Here is a 17,452-nt window from a genome sequence, read left to right on the forward strand (position 1 = left end):
TAAACAGAAGGATTTGGAGGAATTTTTAGATATTCTTTTCCTTATAAGAATTGTGGGAACTATATGGAGAACGATGATTTGGTGGTAATGGGGAAGCTGGTGGTTGAAAAGCTATGATAGCATTTTACTAAAGGAGAAAGAAATCAATTCCACTACTCAATATTCCTCCGCCACAGAAAAATAATAACTGGACTTGGACACAAAACTGACACCCCTAGAAAAGAAAGAGAAACGGCAGTAATAATGGATCATAGCTAAGATGAAGGACAGGGAACTTGACCTAATGTTAGAGGAAAGAAAACAAACACATCCATCCTTTCAAAAGAGCAAAGTCTGCTTTGCAAGATAAGGATATTTAATGAAACATACAGCTGAATACACAAGAAAAATGTAAGCAAAGCAAAGAGCATGAGGCAAAAATCTCAGACAAGTATCCTAACTAATCCAGTGAATATGGGGTCAAAGCAGCACGAAGCTGTGTTCCAGCAGCCAGGAGGTAAATTAAACAGAAATACACAATTTATTACAGTATCCCAGAGAAGTGGTGAAGTGTTTAGCCCTAGAGAATTGTTTGCTTGTTAACTTAGGGAAAGAAAATAGAAAAAGGTAGCAGGAACACAAGAGCGGGGACTCAGAGGAGGTAGTTTCTGCATTATGCTGTTTGAACAAGAACAGGGAAGTCTATTCCCATTGGACCATTAGACTCTGGGGAAAAACATATTTTGTATTTTGAATAGAAAAACAGGAACAAGACAGGTCATGAGCAAAAGAATAAAAGGCCAAGCCTATCTTTTAAATGCTTGCTTTTGTATTAATTTATCTTCTCTCTCTACATATATATATATAACTTGCCAATATGGCAAGAGGCCTGAACCTAGAAATAACACAATAGGGTAGAAACAGTGAGACATTCAAATTGGGAAGCAGAAATCATCAGTGTGGTGGTTCTTGATTAAGACTTTTATTCATTCATGTGTCAGCTCTGTATGTAAAGGGCTGTAGGTATGAATTATGCATGTGTTGATATACGTACATGGTGAGTGTGGTATTTATATGGGCTTATGTACATGGAGGCCAGAGAACATGGGTATCAGCTCCTATTACATTCTGCGTTAGTCCCATGAGACAGGGTTTCTCAGTGACCCTGGAGTTTGCCACTCTCATTCTAGGTCATCTGGTTATCAGGCTCCAGTGTAAGGACATAGTGCTGAAGGTCCCCCTGCTTGCTCAATAAGCACTCTTAACCATTAGAACATCTCTAGATAGAGCCTCCAAGATTTCCAATTCTTGTTACCTTAAGGGGCTATTGTACAAATGACATGAGCATATGAGCTTACTTTGTGAATGATTCATTAGTAACATAATGTCAGATAACAATCAGTCTGTACATGCTGATTCTGGGCTAGCTTAATTGATGTAAGTTTTAGGCCATTAGCGTGAAACTCCAAAATTAACCTTCCTCCCTGCTATTATCCAAATATTCATCTATGAGCTATTACAAGTCATACATACTATAGGATTAAGGTATAGGGTGACTCCCTACATACATACCATAATATTTAAAAAACAAACAAACAAACAAACAAATGCTGGAGCACTGCATGCTCTTCCAGAGGACCCAGACTGATTTATTGACCGGCACCTGTTTGTGGCTTCAACCCTCCAGAACTCCAGTGCCAGATGATAGAGTCCCCTCTTCTGGTCACCTCAGGCACCAGGATCCTATAGGGTGCACATGAATGCAGGCTGGCAAACACAAGTTAAAAAAGTAAAATAAAATACTATGGCAAAATAGGTATACCAAAAAGGTATTAGAATCTTCCTCTAGTCTTAGGAAAACTGAGAAAGAACCAGAGAGCAGTCAGAGAGTCAGAGACAATGCACAAGAAAGCCAGAAGAGAAAATGGAAAGAAGTGAATTTCACAACAGAGTGAAGTTCTGAGCAGAAGTCAAGAGAGAGCAGAATGCAAGTAGGACCTGGAACTTGACATTGTCTGAAACACAAAAAGCCATAAGACATTGGTGGGAGCAAACACATGTGCATAGCCAGGCTAAAGTATCACAGGACAGTAAGAGAACTTCTAGAGATTGTGACTCTAAGAGGATAACCCTAACCCTAGAGAAGAAAACATTCAAAATAAAAATGTGAAGATATTGACAGCAGCTGGCAATACAATGCATGAGCTTTGCTAAACCCCACAGTCCTTTGGAGGGAGTGGGGAGGGAGGGAGGAAGGGAGGGGAGGGAGGGAGGCAGGAGGGATTATTTTATAGTTAAAGTCAAAATTCAAAGCCAGGTCTACCCAAACCATTTATAAATACAGAGAATATTAGTTGGATATATAATTCCAAGCCAAGCTATTTTAATCCAGATCCTGTGCTGGAAACCTGTTAGGTTGCCCATCAAGTTTCTGTCAGCCAAAACTCAATGGCTTTAGCTTTTGACATTTAAGAAAAAAAAAAAAAGAAATAAAAAAATGAAGTAACTAGGGGGGCGTCTTTTATTCATTTACCAAGTATTTATCAGACACTAGATACCAGGTACAGTTCAAGACAACAGAAATCCATTAACAGTCATTTGAAACAAAGATTCTTATTATCATTGACAACACTATGGAGAGATGATAGGCCAATGGAACAGAATACACTAAGTGAGAAAACAGTGGGTACTGTGGGGATGCTCTGGCAGTTATCTCAAGGATGGTTCTATGGTAACAACGCCCAACAGCTGACCTGTGAAGAAGGAAAGGAAGCTGTGAGGAAACAATCTCTGGAGCTACAGAGAACAAGAAGCATAGACAGCAAGCCTAGGGAAAACAAGGTCCAAAGAAGGGGTACAAGGATGGGATGGAACTTCTTGAAAATTACACCCAAGAATTCAACTGGTATATCTGAGAAAGGATACAAAGGCCTGGCATTAAAGTAGTGTTGGAAAAGGAGAGTGGGAGATGATGAATCAGAAAACACCCAGGTAGAGACAGGTTACATTGAGGCTTGCAGGCAAAACACTAAAAGAATTTAAGATCTCCCAATACAAGCAATATTTTGTACTTTTTACCATTAAAAGGGGGGATTAATATGCCGCAGTTAAAATTTCAAACTTTCACAGAAACTCACTAGGCTTAGCAACTCAATGAAATAGCATGTTATTTGGGTCATGCTGTGTTTTTATTAGTTCTAATAAATTAAAGAATCGCAGAGTTATTTAATACAGCTGACATTCTGCTAATTTCCAGGGAACATGGGCAACAAAAGCTCACAAGAGATTCCATTCAGAGCTCAATGACACTTTTCTTCCTACTCGACAGAGAACACAATTGGCAGTATGTAAGTGATTTTTCTGCTTAATGGCAAGATTTGATATTATTATTTTGATGAAGATTTGAACTAAATGCATTCAATCCTTTGATTAAATGAGATTTATCAAGCAAGAACATGCCTGTACACTTTGGCATCTTGACTATATCTGAGCTTATGAGAAATGTACATTAATATGATGACAAATTAGAAATGACTACATTATGTTTACAAGAGCAGGGTCTGCAGGCAAGAGTTATTTCTTATTTCTACAGACACATATATCCTCATGACTAGCAGTTTCTTTCTGTCACTAGTGACTTGCATACTCTTTAGATGCCAGACAGCCCTCTTACTCCAACTCTTGCTTAGTTTTTGAAACAAACAGCAACAGTGTCATATCATAAAATTATCTTGTATAATTCCTCGATCGGGGACCTTAATTTTCCTCAGAGAGGTGGTAACCAAAGGCAAACACAAACAGAACTTTGCTGCTGTCCTCTGGGGGAAAGATGGGCGAAAACAGGAAGGTTTGCATATTTCCTCTATTCTTTCACCGCTTGAGTTACATTTCCAGATCTCATCTGGCCTCAAAGCTATCTAAATGCCAAGTGTACACAACCAGCACCAAATTTAGAACCTCCAGTCCTTACCACCCAGTTTTCATCCAAGTGAATAGATTCCCAACATGTCCACTTGGATTATTAGTATTTTCAAGAAAATGTTTCTTCTGCAAGGCTTCTCTTTATCTACTCAGGTGGTGACCTTCACCCTACAGGCTGGGTACTCTTGTATCCATTTAATTAGCCTGGATTCCTCTTACTTCCCAAACTGGAACAGTAGAAATCCTAGCCTCCCTACTCTCAAAATTGTCTAAAACCTGACCACTTCTCAAGTGTCATGGCCTTTAAGGGCAGTCCTTTTACTACTCATTCACACATTGGCAATAAGAACATGAAAACTGCCATGCTAATCTAAAAATAGCTTCATTTACACTCCTCACTCACAATCCTTTTCCCCACAAAGAAAGTAGGAAGGCACCATGTGACCTTTCAATCCTTTGTTTGCAACTCTCCAACACTGAGGCTGAAAGGCCCTGTTGGTCTCTCTAGTGTCACTCAACAGCACTCTCCCTCACTCCCAAACACTGGCTTCTGGGAACTGAAGTTCTCTGATGAAGCCCTCTCTGCCTGTGTTGCAAAGCCTGTTGACTGACTGATTAGAACCTAGTGATTGTGGAGAGAATGGTAAGGTTTATGGCCAAATTATCTTGGGCCACCTATGGCCCATTAGCAGCCATCCACTACCAACCTATTTATCCAACTTAATATTGTTGCAATTGCTGGGTAAGACTTTTGAAATGTATTGTTACACTGAGCAAATAACTAGCTTCCCCCAAACCTAAACTACAAATATTGTTAACATTAGAAACAATACATTTGCCATACTGCTCCAACCTCATGTTCCCTGATGGTTTGTGACTTTCACTTTTTCTGTAACTTCTTCCACAGAGGAACATATTCTACAGGATAAGCAGAATCTGCATTTCTAACCACAAATATTACATGGACTAAAATATATTATTCTCGTTTGCAACAGGAATTGTTTTGCATCAACACATTACATCATCAAATGTGTTTATCACTTAAAAACATGATGGCTGTTCATGGTGATCTCTATCTAGAAGATGCTTCCTCAAAATCATCCAAGTTACTGATGTCAAGCTTCTGCTCAATCATTACACCTTTATCAAACCTTCAAACCATTCTAGTAAAACATACCCATTTTCATGCCACCACTTCCTGTGAATTATTTATTCCTATGCAATATTACATCATTACACTTTTATTTTTGTTATTGGCTCAAACTAAAACAAAGAAAAATGCCAATTAAGAGATGCATTTACTGCAAAATCTTAAGAATGCTGAGAATTGTGTCCATCAGATAAATGAATAAGAATTGACTACTTCTGGATTCATATAAACAATATTGATATTAAGTAGTATAGCTTTCAACAGGACCTCAAGGCCGAATGAAATCAAAGCACTTTGAACAACCAAGGCTGAGAATTACACTAAAGGAACAGTATCAGTTTGGAGCCATTTTTCAGAACTACCTAATGAGATCTCAAATTTATATCAGTAAATTCTTAAACACATGAAGTCTATCAGTCAAGAACTAAGCTCAATTATACAAATAACCTATATTTTTCCCTGGATAGATTTAATTAAACCAAAAAACATGCATTATTTTTAGACTACAAATTATTAAACACATAAAAAAAGATATATGGCCTTTGATGAGTTATGTCAGCAAGGAACTACAAAGTGTTATGTATTAGAAAAGTTAAGAAATGTGAGTAATTCAGAAGAAATCATGCAGATCTTCAGAAAAAGAAAGGGGGAGGGCTTAAAGTATCCTTCAACTGACAACAGAGTTTAACTACTCAAACCAAAAGAATTTCACTTTAATTAAAAGTAAATGGCTTTGGCTTAGGCAGTTAAATGTGAGAGAAGGCAGAAATCAAATCAAAAGAAAAATTACAATCATTAAACAGTTGATGGATTTTAGTTCAAAGAAAAATCAATGGTAACTCAGAGTAAGGTAAGTTAATAAGCCTTAAACCAGGAGGAAACTATCTACCCTGCTGAGCTTCCAGGGTCTTGGATCCAAAGAATACCCTGTCAAGAAAGGTACAAACTAAAGCATTGAGAGAAGTGAACAACAATGGTTGAATGCTTACAATCGTAGGTGAGGCATAATGTTAAGATTTATACAGCTAAGAATATAGTTAGGAATAAAATAGCCCACCATTCCACACAAATGTTCTCCATGCACAGTGAAAGATCTGTGGATGAGGGTGACAATGTAAGTGAGCTTGAATACCTGGCAGGTGATGCAGAGTAGCAGCAGTAGGTGGAAGAAACTGACAGGATACAGAAGACTCCAGCTTCTGCTAACTTCAGTCACATTTTATGCACTTGACAGACAAACCACAGGGCCAATTACCAAAGACAAAAGAAACCAGTGATTATGAAAAGCCAAGTATGTTCTTAAATGTCTCAGGGGCTAGAGATGGTTTAGCAGCCTAGAGTACTAGCTACCCTTCAAGAGGATCCAGGTTTCATTTGGAGCATACACATGTTGGCTCACAACTGTCTGTAACTCCAGTTCCTGGGGATCTGACACCTTCTTCTGGCTTCCCTGAACAGCAGGCGATCACATGCTACACAGAAACATGCACACATTAAGATTATGCTCCTGCCTTTTGTTACGTTTTAAAGTTTAACTGTGTGACTCTTGCCTAATTTGGAACAGGGCATTTTTGATCCAATTACGTATGTAAAATTGAAGGGTCACAGTAAAAGCCTGGTGGCATTCAGCCTGATAAAGGAATGTTTATACTGTTTAGGTAGCCTCTTAGAAGCCCATTTTTCTCTGTCAATCTTCTCTAAAAGTGTTTCAATGAATCAGGATCAAATCATAATTTCCCAAACACTTTTAGAAATCAATTCCACTGAACACCAATGGAAGTGTTCTATCATGCATATTTACACACTTGAACAACATGGCCTTTGAATTAAAGAAAGGTCAAGAACACTTGGGGAAGGGCCTAGGCCTGGCCCAGGATGATGTGGTATACTTTGGGGAGCCCCTTTTGAGGACCTTACCCTGCCTGGGGAGTGGAGGGGGGGATGGCTAGGGGCAGGTGGGATGTTGGAGGGGAGGGGAGGGAAAGGGAGAAGGGATTGACATGTGAATGTGAAGCAAGCTTGTTCCTAATTTGAACTAATAAAGGAATAAAATAAAAAATTAAAAAATTGAAAAAAAGGTCAAGAAAATGTCCATGGAGTCCAGCAGGCTAACAGGAAGCAATGGAATAAGTATCATCATCTACTAGCTTATTTTTACCCAGATTAAAGTAATTATTTTATCAATACCTTTTAAACAAAGGTGGGAGTAAAGAACACTTATTTGGGGCCAGCAAGATACCTCAAAAGGTAATGAATTTGTAGCTCAAATCTAGTGACCTAAACTCAATCCTGGAAATCCATGTAAAAGCGGAAGGAGACCCTCAACTCTAAACATTGTCCCCTGGCCTGTGTATGTTGCAGTTTTCATACTGATGCCCCACACAATCATAATAGTTAAGTTTAAAAAAATGGTTCTATATATTTTGTTGTTTGTCCTATGTTTTTGGCCTTCTTTCTATTTGGCCCACCCATTTTCTTCATGGATTCATGTAATCAGTATCATATGTTCACTACATGCTAGAAGATGAACCAAAGACACTGGTAATAAATGGTCTAACAAAGTGTTCAGAGTTAGTTTACAAGAAGACTCAGAGTTAGTTTACAAGACTCTTACTTGTAAAGTAACACTTAGAATCCAGTGTACTAAAACACATTTAGAAATATACACAGGGTACTATGGCAACAGAGAGGAAAGATGCTGAACTTTATTTTAAATAATAGAAATGGTAAGAGATATTTTCCAGAGAGAATGTCTCAAAGGGTAAAGAAAGGAAGTAATGCATATTAACAGTGAGAGGTGTGTTGCCTTCAGAGTGCAGCAGACTGTTTGGTGAAGATGTCACAAAGAACAAAGTTAAGATCTCAGCCGGGAAAGGACAGCCCAAGAACTGTAGGCTTCCTCTATAGGTGGAAAGACCCTAGACCCCACAACAGGAATGCAGTTCAACTAGCCATCTCTGGATTTTCAATTGTCATCCAACATTGTGTGATAATAAACTTGTGCTTTGGGAAGCTACTTAGGTGTTGGTAGTTAGAAAAACAATGGGAAGCTAACTGGGTCTCACTTCATATGAAAATGGAGATAGGAACAAATGAATAGGAACAACTGGTCAAGGCCATACAGCTAGTGAGAAATATCTAAGACTTATCTGGACTACAGTGCTACGTAATATGTTGTCTTTCAATGAATAAGCAAAGATGTGTGGGGGTTCACTTTTTAGTGGAATTACTAGGTGATGTCAAAGTGAACGATTAAAAGAAAGTCATAAAATGGGTAATGAAATTCTAAACAAGAATTTGAAAATACTGTAGCATGAAAATAATCCTCATTATGTACTGAAAAGAGTTTCTGAAAAAGCACTTTTTAACATGCTCATCTGAACATTCATGCATTAGTAATACAAAGCAATAGGAACCCAACTGTTAGGATGACAATTAGTGTAAACTGAGGTGCGGGAGGGGCCTTCAAGGTACATTCACAATGTCTTCAATGTTCTTAAATTATTTATTTTAAAACAAAAATATTAGGGTTTATTTCAGACTAACATTTTAATACAGTGAGCTATATATGGACTTTATGCAACATTTTACAGCAGAAATAATAATAGTAATAAAAGGCCTCTACTTCACAAGGTTTAAAAGCCCTGCCCTACAGTGACACCAAATGGTAGCAGATCAAAATACAATATACAAATAGGACATTTGTGAGATCCATCTCCTATAAATGTTTGATTCCTTTGAAGAGTGAGAAGATTAGCAGAATTAAATAGTATGGAGACAAATACTCATAAACCCAGAGTTTTTAATCAAAGAAAGTCTAGTACACCAAGTGTCAAATGCAAATTTTTAGGTCTCTTTCCAAACTTCAGCTAATCTTCTGATCCTGTTGAATATTTACATAAATCATTTTCACACAGTTAAAACCATGCCACTGTGAACACAGTGATTTTTACCTAATGGCTTATTGATCAAAGAAACCCTGCAAATATATGAAATATACTCACACAACTAAGTCAGGTTACACTCCATGAAAGCAACCTTTAATAAGAGGCTGTCTTTCGGAGTGATGGAAGGAGGAAGAAATTTAAAGCAATAGGCACCTGATCTGATCCAATTAGGCACCTGATCCCACTAGCAAAAGTTTCTGGGGAATACATTTTCATTACTTAAACTGTAAATAGGAAAGAAGCTGGCAAGAAAGGACACTACTAAATCACCAGGAGAAGCCAGTTTCTGAACGAGAAATGTTTAAGACTATCCATAGAAAGGAACTTTTGAAATTAAGTAGATTGATCAATATTCAATGACGTACACTAAACTGAAACTATCAAGCACAGCATGGGAATTGGTCTTATTCATTAAAGAACAATTCAAATAGACACGAAATCAGCCACATTATAGAGACATATGAAATATTAGTGGCCAGAACCTGTATTTCTTAGCATTCAAAGACAGATTGTGCAGGTTATTAGATGTGATATTATTCACATACTAAAATCTGCTAAAAAAAAAAACGAACATAAAAAAACACCCTACTCAAAATAACAGTAAATTCTGGGATATGAAAATAACAATAAATACCACTTAGATTTTAACTCCACATTTCAGTGATAGCTACAAATTACAGATATTACCTCCACATAAAACTGATAGGCAAAGTAGGTGATAGATAGGCTCACTGGCCATAATTCATCAGTACACATGGTACTTTAAAAATATATACAATTACTAATGCTTAGAAAGTGAAGAACTGGGTACAAAGACTGGAGAGATGGCGCAATGGTTAAGAGCACTCACTGTTTCCTGAGATGACCCAGGATCGATTTCCAGCACCCACATGGCAGCTCACAACTGTCTGTTACTCCAGTTCCAGAGGATCCAACACCCTTCAACAGACATACACATGCAGACAAAACACCCAAGCACATAAAAATAAAACACAAAAATAGGAGCGGCGGGGGGGGGGGGGGGACTAAATAGTTTAATGGCATTGTGCATGCTCAGGAAATATGAGGCTCTGAGTTCAGGACTAAGCATCAGTCATTCTCTAAGAAGCACATCTCACTACATACCACACCATGGATAGCCAAGTGCACAGCATGTGGGAAGTTGTCTTGTCCATGTCTATTCATAGCAGCGCATGGAAAATTAATTCAGAAAGGGGCCTAAGATGTGCATTACACTAAATATCATTGGAACAGCTAAATCCTTAGTACTGTATTGTATCCCTTTCTATACATTCATTTAAAATTCATAGTTGGAAAGATAGGTGGTACTGCACTAAAGAATTCTGCTCCCAATTTCAAGAAAGACATAAATGTAAAGATGAATATCTGTAGTATTAGAAAGATGGAGAATACTTACAAATCAAATTGGGATACCACTTCAGGGATGTAAAATGTGAGGGGATTCAGCTAAATAGTTCAAATAACAACAGATATTCCATTTGACCACATCCAAAAACTTAAGGAAGATTACATACAGTAATTCTAAGAGTTGATTTGTGTACCAGACTCTGTTCTAACATGATATGAGAAAAGCTTTCAGCAGCACATCCTTCCCATGACACTGGCCATTTGCACATATATTTTTGGTTGACACTAATTTTTCTGTTAATGAAATTGGTACCTAACAGTTTGACTATGCTAATTTGACACAGGCCTCTCAATCAAAGATTAAATGATACCAGTGTACAATAAGTTGTACGAGGAGCTGCAACTTGTTTGCTTTTGAGTGATTCTTGTAGAACATTAAAGTTCCTTGTATAACGCAAACACCTTCATTTAACTTGGTCGCCATCTGATGTTTAGATATATGTTTAAAAAAAGTGCATTTTATCAGAATTTGTAACTGGTATGAATCAGAACAGAGAATTTACATACCTATAAAATCTCACAAGCAATTAATATATCTAGACTTTAAAATAGCTTTTATCAAAATGAATATGCTAGCAAGGAGTCCTGAGAGGTACTAGGAAACTCAATACAAGATGGAGGATATGTGGGCCTACAAAGCAAATTACAAGGAAGCTACATCTAAGAAGAGAGACCCTGTCAAAGAAGAAAAAAAATGCAAGGAGAACAGGGTAAGGCGCAGAGGGAGAACACTGCCGGAATCATAAATTGGAGTTTTGGTCTACAGAACCCAGGAGAAGAAACACAACTAAGAACAAAGTTATATATGGTGAAAACCAAATAAAAAAGCAAGAACTAGCTCAGTTCAAGGGAGGCAGAAGATAAGTTAAGATTAGAGCACTCCTTGACTAATTCCTTAGTTCTTACCTCAGATGATCACTCAAGAAAATGAACAGTATTTTAGGTAACAGTAAAAGATAAATATGATTCTAAGTTAAGATAAAAAGTTAGAAATCTCAAGTTTAGATAACAGCAAGAAGTGTTTCTTTAAATTATTACTCTAAAACTAAAATCAGTATTATGGGAATCTTATGGAGAAAATTATAATCAGTTCTCTAATATCATGAAACTATCATTAATATAATATTAATATCATAAATATAATTAATATGAAGTTGATAAACTGTACGTTCACTGTTCCTTAGCAAGTCATCAAAGATTGAACTTCAAATTCAGACAGAAGAGAAAATATCCATCATTCTATGATGTCTCATGTGTTTTGTCCAACTTATTTTTTATAATATAAAGTAGTCAGGGCTTTAAGATGGCTTTCCTTTTATGGGTTGGATGGAAAAAGAAGAGGTGTAACAAGGGTAATGGGGTGAAAGGGGGATTTGGAGAAGGGGAACCAGACTGGAGTTAAAGAATGAAAGCAATTCATTTTTCATCACAATAGGTAACTTTGAGATGTTAAAGATAAGCTAACTAGAAACTGAACAGTGTAGTCAAGAGCAGTGACAAGTAGCAGACCATGGCAGCACAGTTTCCAGTACACACAGGAAAAGCTTTCAGCAGCACATCCTTCCCATGACACTGGCCATTTGCACAGAGGTGTGACCCAGCTTGGAATGAGCAAGCTCCAGGTTAAGTCTTAGTTCTCATGCGCATTTTCATAGGCTTGCCATTAACTTGAAGGGGTCTACAATGACTTGTGACACAAAGCTTCGGACTTTTCTAGAGAGGGCATTTTCTAGACTGTTTAACTGGTATGGTAAGACATATGCTAAAAATAAACAGGATCTTCAGACCAGGTGTGGAGTGAATTAAAGAAAGAAATGAACATGCCTTTCCCACAACCAACTCTTTCTCTCATCCCCCATCCCCACCCCAGCTTCTTGATGGAGGATATAATATGAATATCATACTAGCTGACCGGTGCTTTCTGCTGCCTTGACTTCCCCACCATGGTGAACTGCATTCTCAATATATGATCCAAAACAAACACTATTATCAAGGGTTTAGTAGCACCAAGGTGAAAAAAATGGATGTGTAAAATCCAAAGTAAAGCTATTCAGCTATTCTTAACAACAATTTTGAGTGCATAGAAGTTCATAGAAATATGTAGACTTTGGCTCTGGTTACTTTCAATGTGTCTGTGTATCTGTATTTGTGTATTGTGTGTTAGTTTATTAAAAATTAAAAATAACTAAAGTGTAAAAGTTCTAAAATTTAAAAACATCTAAAGACACTAAAAATGAAGAAAATCCCAGCTGGACAGGATTAGCCTCAGATACAAATGTTAAACTGATCAATTAGTGTGATTCTTTTTTTTTTTTCGTAGGTTCTATAATTTCAAAATTTTCCCAGTTTTCTTTGGTTTAAAATTATATCAAATCATTCTATTACAAAGCTATTTAATACACAACTTACACTGAAATTTGTAAAAGAAGGGATGGCCATAGGAAAAACTAAAGAAAAGCTAAGTAACAGTGAAAAAGAATGTCATTTATCATGACAGTTACAGCCAACCTAAAAAGGGTCACTTAATGCTAGGAGAGGGAACAGAGAAAGAATGTTTGGTATTAAAAATAATTCTTAACTTTGAGTTGTAAAGCAGCTAATGTAGGGATCACCTCTAGGCCACAGCTTACACAAAAAAAAGAAAAGGCAAACAAGAGATAATTTGATTTTTTTTCAAATGAATTCATTTTCTCTCTCATTGCAAATAATAAGACAATATTTCTAATATCAGAGTTAAAACCATGAGATGAACTCAAATGAATGATTAAAATGAGAAAAACGGACCCTTGCAGTTTGCAAGAACTCTCTACTCCTAGATTGACTATAAATCACAAATATACCAGAGTCATTGGGAGTGTGCTTCTTGTTTTACATTTTGATACAATATAGAAAACTGACAAACATTCTTTTCAAAAGGTCTTTGAAGTTCAACTCAGTCTCAACTTTAAATACATTATTTTATATTGAGATGATTTGTCACAAATATTTTCAGGTTAAAAAAAAATCAAGATATCAAGATGGCCATTAAGTGCTGACATGAACTACAGTGTTGTGGGAAGCTTTCTATTTTCTCTCTCTTGTTTTGCACAGTAAGAGCTCCCACCAAAGAGACATAATAAATAAGACACACAGGACTTACCTTAACAGCAAACTGCTCAGGTTCGCATAAGTTGTTGTAGTCACTCTTGAACTGGGACAATGAATTCAATTGCTCTTCATCAGGCAGATGCTTTAGTAAGTTCTAAAAATTAAAACACAGGAAAAGTACCTTCACTATCTGCAGCTATCCAAGATTAGGGAAATTAAACAGTAAACTGTGGAACAGAAACCAGTCAAGAAGTTCATCTTTTTTTTTTCTCAGATAACCTTCCTTATCCTGAGCCTTAAGCAACAGGCCGCTCAGCTTGGAAACACTCAATTTTCCTTGCCTCTATCCCAGTTATTATATATTCAAATCAAGCACTCCTGAATATTTATTTCATTAGCTTATAACTGAGAAAGGAGAACGCAACCTATACCAAAAGAACAGCTTTCTCACCTGGATAAATATGATCCATTACTTTTCAGCTTTAGGGAATTGAATGTCAGAAATCTCAGGCAAATCCAAACACATTTCAGACTTTACTCAGGGGGATCAAAGAAATCATAAGTTGCTACCGAAGGCAAGGGAAAGAATAGGAAAGGAATGAAGGGAATTTTAATGCAGTGCTTACAAGATTTAACTTAGAAGGATCATATTTTAATAACAAAAACTGAAGATGCTTTTAATGAGTTTTCTGATGGGGAGAAAAATTTAGAGGTGGTGGAGACATAGGCTGAGGAACTTTGCAGATGGAATGCATATGCATGTCGCCAATGTACCTGCCTGTATCTACCATGGTCTAGAATGCACAGGTTCCTTCAGCTGGTCAGGTCTTTTGGCCATGTACAGTAGTATTTCCAACCCACACACTTAACACAATCATTTAAAGAAAAAGTGGTCCTCTCCTGACCCATGAACAAAACCTACACAAAGCCTTTGTTTCAAAATCCAATGGTAAAGTTGGTATACCAACATTAAAATTAAGGGGAGAGTAAAGGGGAAGATGGCCCCAGGTCCCAATTAGGTCAGTAGACTCAAGCAAAAGGAACCATTAACTCCATGGCATGCTATTCATGTCTCCAGGCAGAAAGAAAACTCGCCCAAAGTATCAGTAGTTTTAAATAGTAGTCTAGGGTCATACATAAAAATTAGTTATATTCAAGAGTGTGTCATAGGCTCATCTCTGGATGAAACCTTGGTTGACTGGCTAAAAATAAACAACAAAGTGGCAATTTAAGAACATCCTCAGAACAAGGTGGTCCCTTTTAATCCTGCAAGGTGAATGCAAGCATTAAAAGTATATGATTTTTGCCACATGAATATGAATTTCTCTTGTTGGAAATACCTGAGAAAAAAGTCTAGGTATTTATCTTTGTTGTTCGCTTCAAGTATTCAGCTATACTGTCAAATTCCTTATTAAATGGGACTACTCAGATTCTTAGCATTTTTTAAGATGCTCATATCTTAAAAAATATCTATCTTAGTTATATGTATCTTATTGTTTCAAAAGGATATTACAAATTTTCACCTCAGTATTTGGATGTTCCATTGAGGAAAACTCGTGATTTATGAGAGTGCACAACCTTCTTCTCCCTTCAGTTCCTTACTAAATTCCCCATGGGCATTGTATAGGCACTGCAGTCTATCATCGGCATTCACTGGAGTATTGCTAGAAATAATACCTCCATGCTACTCAATTATCCTCTCCTTCTCTATGTCCATGTCTTACGGGACCATTTTAAGTACTTTTGGCCTCAAACATATAAAGATTATGTTTATCCAATCCAATTTCTACTTCTCATCAATCTCAACAAAGCTACACCTATGTTGCATTATAATTATACATGGAAATGTCATTACTGCTGGCAAAATATTAACACCAAAAAGGCAAAGTCTCTGACAGACGCTCATACAAAGCCTTATGCACAGTATATACAAGAAAGTGTTACAATGCAATGCTAATTTGTGTTTATTTTCAATACATGAATAATGGTGTGCAAATGTAGCATAAAAATAAACACACTTCCAGCACATTGTATATTAGTAGCATATCAAAATGAAATGACAGTGAACAGTGATAACAAAAATAGTGATTATTACACAATAATGATTTGCTTCTACATTGACACTAAAAGGAATTTTTAAAAATTAAATGTTAAGACTTCAAATAGTGTGAAATTTCTATTTTATACTGAACATATAAAAGATTATATAATACATGTGTGGAGAGGTGTACATTTTCTTAGGTTTTTCAAATCATTCACTGGCTTTATATTTACTAAATATGTTATAAAGAACAAAACAAACTAGATCCAAGATGTGCTTGTCTACTCACCCAAAATCTTTGAAAATATCTGCTTAAGTGGCAAAAGGAATCAAAACTACAGTTGGAATTCCAGTTATCATCGATGGTCTTAAACTGGGGTGAATAGCCTGGAATAGCTCAGTGTTGAGTATAATCAACAGGGGAGAACAGCAGTAGCAGGAAGATGGGATGAGGCAAAGGAGGAGAGAAGGGTACAGTGATAACTGCCTACAAGATGAAAGAGGGTCCAAGGTAAAAGAGGGAGAAAGAAAGGACTCAAGACCTGCCAAAACCTGACTTCAGCTCCGTGAGAACAATGCTGGACCTTCTACTTCACAGCAATTCAAGACAGTCAATACCTTATTGCAATCTGTTGAAATTGCGGTGAATTGTAACAACAAAAGGAAACTAGTACATTAAGAAATTATACGAAGGTGTACCTATATGGACATTAGTTACAAGTGCAAATGAAATTTTTTTTCCTTTCTCTAGACCACAAAATGCACATAATTATCAAAAACATCCATGTAATCAAGTTGAAAGCTACTCTGAATATTAAACAAAACTCATTATAAGAAATACAAATATGTATTGTGTAGAAAATTTTTTCTTTAAGGAACTAAGCATCTGCTCTCAGCAAGAAGCCACATACACAGTCAATAACAAACAAGGAAGTCTAGTTTTATTTTTTAAAAAAATGCTACAGGGGAAAAACAATGTTAAAGAAAAGTGGTTGAGTTGAGTAGTTTGACTCCAGGCCATTCGGTGCACAAATAATCTCAACTAAGAGCCAGTTCCACAGGACTACAAACAGGAAAGCCAAAACCTGGAACTTCAAGAGGTATCAGTTACTGATGGTTAAAAACATCTAATGAAGTTTAACCATTGTTCACAATTATAAACAATCCTTGGTAAATCTCCCCATTCCCTATGGAGCACCACAAGGCATCTGCATTCCCCTGCCTGAGCCTCCAGAGGACAGAGATCACGGGCAAGGGTCACATGGCTTGTTTTCCTTACCATTATTATTATTATTGTTGTTGCTGTTGTTATAAGTGATATAATGATATATTTTGTGTTTTAAAACATATTATTATTGTAATTATTTTTATTTTTATTTTAGAACTTGCAAGTCTATTCTTGTCAGAACACAAAATGGAAGAATTTCTCTCATCACATAATATGTTCTGCTTGTCCAACTTCACATTGAGTCATGGGATACATATTAGACCCCTTATGTGTAGTTCAGTCCTTTTGGTTCAACACTGTGAACTCGATAACAAAACATTAAGGTGAAGATACATTTTTTTTTGTTTGTTTTTAGAATCTTTTTAGCCTTTGGAATGAATGCGAGGGCTTTAGAAGCAAGGCCTAGGTACTCTGGGAGCACAGCAAACAATGCCTGGAAGAATTTCATGGAAAGCGAACAACACGAAGCCAGACTTCTTCACTCACTTTTACCAAACAATGATTTTACTCCAAAAGCCAAAGGAAAACACATTCAACAAGGCTATAAAACAAATTTAAATTAACATGCCACTAGTCTTAACTGTAACAAAAACAAAAACATGTATGTAAAATTCAACCATTTCCCTTCAGAAAGAGTCATTTAAAATAATTGAAATGTAATCATTTTGATA

General features: G+C 36.6%; 1 protein-coding gene across 8 annotated transcripts in view; it reads right to left on the bottom strand.

Moving 5' to 3' along the window:
* The window catches only part of Diaph3 (diaphanous related formin 3), a 437,024-nt gene that overhangs the window by 220,374 nt on the left and 199,198 nt on the right, over nucleotides 1-17,452 (bottom strand). For all 8 annotated transcript variants that reach the window (XM_027394029.1, XM_027394028.1, XM_027394027.1 and 5 more), the window contains one exon: nucleotides 13,565-13,666. In XM_027394029.1, the coding sequence (XP_027249830.1) occupies nucleotides 13,565-13,666 (102 nt within the window). The remainder of the gene's footprint in view (nucleotides 1-13,564; nucleotides 13,667-17,452) is intronic.

This window comes from Cricetulus griseus (genome assembly GCF_003668045.3).
Source record: "Cricetulus griseus strain 17A/GY chromosome 1 unlocalized genomic scaffold, alternate assembly CriGri-PICRH-1.0 chr1_1, whole genome shotgun sequence".
In the NCBI taxonomy this organism is placed as follows: domain Eukaryota; kingdom Metazoa; phylum Chordata; class Mammalia; order Rodentia; family Cricetidae; genus Cricetulus; species Cricetulus griseus.